The 5,564-nt window shown below is 37.4% G+C and overlaps 1 protein-coding gene across 7 annotated transcripts in view; it reads right to left on the reverse strand.

Annotated features, from left to right (window-relative positions):
- LOC107564586 (serine/threonine-protein kinase PAK 6-like) overlaps window positions 1–5,564 on the reverse strand; it is a 25,654-nt gene that overhangs the window by 13,960 nt on the left and 6,130 nt on the right. For 4 of the 7 annotated variants that reach the window (XM_016249704.1, XM_016249703.1, XM_016249698.1 and 1 more), the window contains 2 exons: window positions 3,129–3,350; window positions 93–647 (listed from right to left, as the gene is read on the reverse strand). In XM_016249704.1, the coding sequence (XP_016105190.1) occupies window positions 93–647; window positions 3,129–3,338 (765 nt within the window). In that variant the 5' untranslated portion in view covers window positions 3,339–3,350. The remainder of the gene's footprint in view (window positions 1–92; window positions 648–3,128; window positions 3,351–5,564) is intronic. The other 3 variants (XM_016249701.1, XM_016249700.1, XM_016249702.1) reach the window with 1 other exon arrangement.

Genomic DNA, 5,564 nt, shown 5'->3' on the forward strand with positions numbered 1-5,564 from the left:
TATATATACACACACACACACACACACACACACACACACACATAACCTAATGGAAATGCTAGAAAAATGTTTTTAGAAAATATGTTTCTTACCTTGAAGTTGTATGTGGACTGAGGCCTCCTCGGCGTTTCTGTCTCGGTCTGATCTGAGTTCAGTCTCACTCCATCGTTTCCGCTGTAGGTGCCGTCGAGACACGATACGGGCCTCTGGTTGGGTTTTACATCTCTTTTATCAATACCAGGCTCTTCACGAGCAGTTCTAGGTGCGAGTAGAATGTCCCGGGGCATCAGCACCGGCTGTCCCATGAACATGGACTTGGCTCTGGGTCGAGACTCAGTGGAGTTTATGGTGTAGCTGTTCTTGGATTCGGGCCGTGGGCTTCCGCTCTCGCTCTGGATCTGTCGGGATCTCGATCCCCAGTCTGACACCGGCTGCCCGTTCCTCCGACTGGCCTCATTGAGCTCCTGATATTCATACGTCTCTCCTTCGGCTACCTCACCCAGACGGCCCAGAGACTGGGCTCTTTTCCTTAAAGACGGGCTGGTTCTCCTCAACGAGTTCGAGCTTGTAACAGAGAGTCGATTCATCTGAGCGATCGCCGCAGAAATGTAGTCCTCATGTCCGATGAAACTGCCACGAACGATCCTCTGGAAGACAGAATTCAGCACGACATTAAAACGGACTCTATTTTAAAAGATTTGACTGCACTGACACAAATGTAGCACTGCATCAGTGTCTCAGCAATGGATGCTCTGCAGTGAATGGGTGCCGTCAGAATGAGAGTCCAAACAGCTGATAAAAACATCACAATAATCCACAGCACTCCAGTCCATCAGTTAACATCTGGAGAAGACAAAAGCTGAGACAAATCCAGCATTAAGACGTTTTTAACTAAATCATGAGTCCATAATCCATAATAACGCTTCCTCCAGTGAGTCAGTGTTCTGGTGTGAATCAGGAGAGAAATCTGCACAGATCAAAACCAGCTCTAAACAAATATGTGGCTGGATTTTGATGTGAGATGCACTTTTTTTTATGGATTATGAACTCGTATTTGAGTTAAAAGCGTCTTAATGCTGGATTTGTCTCAGCTTTTGTCTTCTCCAGATGTTAACTGATGGACTGGAGTGCTGTGGATTATTGTGATGTTTTTATCAGCTGTTTGGACTCTCATTCTGACGGCACCCATTCACTGCAGAGCATCCATTGCTGAGACACTGATGCAATGCAACATTTCTCCAAACCTGATGAAGAAACAAACTCATCCTAATCTCGGATGGCCTGAGGGTGAACACATTTTTTAGTTTTTGTATTGTCATAGATCAGCTGCACACTCAGATCAGTGTCATATGCAGGAAACAGATGCAATTATATAATGCGCATGATGCATGACAGCTTTAATTACAGCAGTGCTGGTTAAAAACACGTCATGCTTCACATTCCTGCTCGGAAAACTGGGAAACTTTAGCCAACAAGATGGTGCTTCATCACTCACTCAGTTACCAAAAATCCAGTTCATGCAGCTACAGTTACAGTTTGACTGACAGCTGATAGATCTTTATACAATTATTTTTCAAATTAGTTTAATTGTCATGAAAATAATGCCAATACATTTTTTAAATAATGCAAAAAATACTAATTCTGTAATGCTTTTTTTTTTGGGGGGAGTGAAATATGATCTAGACAAGTTTTTGTGAAATTCACCTAGTGACTATTTATATAATAATTACATAATAATGTTAAAAATAGAGTTGTATTACTGGAATATACAATATATCTATGCAGTGAAATGCTTTGCAGCTATATAATGCTTGTCTGATATTTTTAATAAATTCTCATAAAAATAATGTACAAATATAACAATGAATTAAAGTTTTGCATATAATTGAAAAAATATAAAATTTTCTTTAAGCAATAAGTTCTTTCTTTCTTTCTTCATGCATGCATAAAATATGACCTGGAGATGTTTTTGTGAGATTCACCTACCCAGTGAACATATAACAAACAATGTTAATGTTAAAAATAGCATTGTATTGCATTTTTTTTGCTTTATTTAGTGGACTGGACAAGAGAAAGCAATATATATATATGATGCTGCTGCTGCTGAAATCATTATATAACAGCAGCATTGAGCAGGTCTGTCAGGTCATAACTAGTGGATAGAGACGTTTAGTGTCACATTATGAAAACATTTGAATGGTGTTTCTGATACGTGAGAACCCTGGGGAAATACACCAAACCTCCCTCAGCAGAACCAGTTTAACAGAGACACACGATTATTCACAACTGGAGCTGCAAACATGAACCTGAAACACTTTCTCAGGGAAAAGCCCTGTCTTTGTGGGGCGTTTTTAAAGAAATTACAGTCGCTGCTGCAAGGAGTATGCCTCAATCACATTTCACAGCAAAACCAAAAGATAAAATGCAGATTGTCATAAATTGTCAGAAAAATAATGTCACTTAGTTTTGCAAATAATGCAAAAAAATGCTATATATATATATTAAATATATGCATTAAATTCCATAAATAGTATTGTATTACAGGAATTTCTTTGCAGTCAAATGCAATGCACTGTACTATCAACTATATGTTTTTTGCCTGATATTTTTAATTATTTGTAAAAATAAGGCTGTTTCGCAAATAATGTGAAAAATCAAATGTAAAAATTACTTTAAGAAATATATTTTTTCTTTACATTTTCAAGTGAAATATGATTTGAAAATGTGTTTATGGGATTCACCTATAGCGACTATATAATAATTACTTAATATAATTATTACAAATTTATTACATATATATATATTTTGAATCTGGACATGTTTTTGTGAGATTCATCTAGAGATTATATATAATAATTATATAATGAAAATAGAACTATTATTCACTGTAATTTACTTATTATATTTTTGCTTAACTGTCATAAAAATAATGCTACTAGTTTTAATAATTAATTTTATTTGTTTAAATTTAATTTATGTATAATTCATACTATAGTTTATCTATATATGCAATAAACCATAACACGACTGCATGCATTCAACAAATACATAACAATTGCATGCAAAAAGTGCAAGAATATCCCACGCAGACCTCACGTTTTCATGTTTGGATAGTGAAGGAGCTTTACCTTCTGCGGTTTGAGCTGCACCTGCGTGACGCTGGAGGGGTCCACCACAGGTTTGGGTCTCCGGAGCGTGTCTATGAGGCTTTGCCATTGAGACGGCAGACCCACGAAGCAGCCCTGCACCGGGTCGAAGGACGTGTGCACCCTGTGCTCGAAGTTCCTGGGAGTGGAGATCTCCAGCCTCCTCTTCTTCTTCTTCTTCCTCTGGAACATCCTGACAGCCTGCTGGAAACAAGAGTCTGTCCCATCATAACACGACAGCAGAGCCATGCGCTCGCCTTCACAACACACTCTGAGAAAACACAACAGCCTTCAAAACCAGACTGAAGAAGAGGCGGAGCCAGATGTGGTGAGAGCTGTCAATCAGACACCCGAGGACACGCCCCTTTCCTGAAGCAGGCCAGAAACACACTTAAACCTGAGACTGAGAGCGTCCTGTAACACGGTCGTAGATCGAGTCTAGATGCATATTTAGTGAACCATGAGAAACTAGCTACTAGTGAGTGGATCAATATTGCTGTGGGTCAATGAAAGAGACCACATGATTCCCCGTATATTGGATTTCTCAAGCCTGTGAGAAGGAAAAACCCATAAAGAGAGCTTTATAAACCTATATAAACCTTTATAAAATATGCAAAATAATGCAAATAAAATAAATAAATATAAATAATGACTGAATTAAATAAATTATATTAATTAAAATAATGTAATTAATTAATATATTATTGTTTATAATAATTATTTGATTTGATTTGATTGACTTTATATAATAATTACATCATAAAGTTAAAAATAGAATTGTATAACTGGAATATACAAAATATACAATATATCTATGCAATGAAATGCTTTGCACTAATATCAGCTATCTATATTGTTTGCCATATAATGCAAAATGTAATCTTTAAATTATGTTTCTTGTCATTTTAGAGTGAAATATGATCTAGATGTGATTTTGTGAGATTCACCTATCTGGAGGCTACATATAATAATTACATAATGTTAAAATAGAATTGTAACATGGCACTGTCATTCTTTTTGGCTTATGTTTTTGCTTAGTGAGTCTCTGAATAAAATTGAGCTGTGTTTCCTTCATATTCCCACTATATCAGAGTCATATAAGACTGATTGGATCAAATATGATATTCAACAAAAAACATACGCACAGATTTTATTTGAGATTTTGTCTGAAGTTTTAATAAACTATTTTGTAGCTTCTTTTACTGTATGACAGATGCATGAGATAAACAAGAACAAATTTATGAACCCATGCTGAATTTATGCAAATATAAGTGCTACAAGATGTTATTTCTAATTTTTAAGCAATTATTTAACATGCAACATATATCTATGCAGTGAAATGCTATGCACTAAAATATATATTGTTTTTGCCTGATATTTTTGCTTATGATAGTTTTTCAAATATATAAAAAATAATTATGTAATATATTTAAAAAATAATAATTTAATTAAAAAAAAATGTTTTTGCCTTTTTCTGAGATTCAACTAACTAGTAACTTTATATAATAATTACATAATAAAGTTACAAATATAATTGTATTTCTATAATATACAAAATATCTATGCAGAGATATCTACGATATCATTTTTTCTGATAGATTTCATTATTTATCATAAAAAAAATAATGTGTGAAAAATAGTGAGTGAAATATGATCTAGACTTGTTTTGTTTGTGTGTGTGTGTGTGTAAGAGTGTGTGTGTGTGTGTGTGGTGTGTGTGTGTAAGAGTGTGTGTGTGAGAGAGAGAGAGTGTGTGTGTGTGTTTGTGTGTATGTGTGTGTGAGAGAGTGTGTGTGTGTGCGTGTGTGCATGTGTGTGTGTGTGTGAGAGAGAGTGTGTGTGTGTGTGTGTGAGTGAGTGAGTGAGTGAGTGAGAGAGTGAGTGAGTGAGTGTGTGTGTGCGCGTGAGTGAGTGAGTGAGTGAGAGAGTGAGTGAGTGAGTGTGTGTGTGCGCGTGAGTGAGTGAGTGAGTGAGAGAGTGAGTGAGTGAGTGTGTGTGTGCGCGTGAGTGAGTGAGTGAGTGAGAGAGTGAGTGAGTGAGTGTGTGTGTGCGCGTGAGTGAGTGAGTGAGTGAGAGAGTGAGTGAGTGAGTGTGTGTGTGCGCGTGAGTGAGTGAGTGAGTGAGAGAGTGAGTGAGTGAGTGTGTGTGTGCGCGTGAGTGAGTGAGTGAGTGAGAGAGTGAGTGAGTGAGTGTGTGTGTGCGCGTGAGTGAGTGAGTGAGTGAGAGAGTGAGTGAGTGAGTGTGTGTGTGCGCGTGAGTGAGTGAGTGAGTGAGAGAGTGAGTGAGTGAGTGTGTGTGTGCGCGTGAGTGAGTGAGTGAGTGAGTGAGTGAGTGTGTGTGTGCGCGTGAGTGAGTGAGTGAGTGTGTAAGTGTGCGTGAGTGAGTGTGTGAGTGAGTGAGGGAGTGAGTGTGTGAGTG

The sequence above is a fragment of the Sinocyclocheilus grahami genome, unplaced genomic scaffold (genome assembly GCF_001515645.1).
Source record: "Sinocyclocheilus grahami isolate Dianchi unplaced genomic scaffold, SAMN03320097.WGS_v1.1 scaffold949.1, whole genome shotgun sequence".
NCBI classification, from domain to species: domain Eukaryota; kingdom Metazoa; phylum Chordata; class Actinopteri; order Cypriniformes; family Cyprinidae; genus Sinocyclocheilus; species Sinocyclocheilus grahami.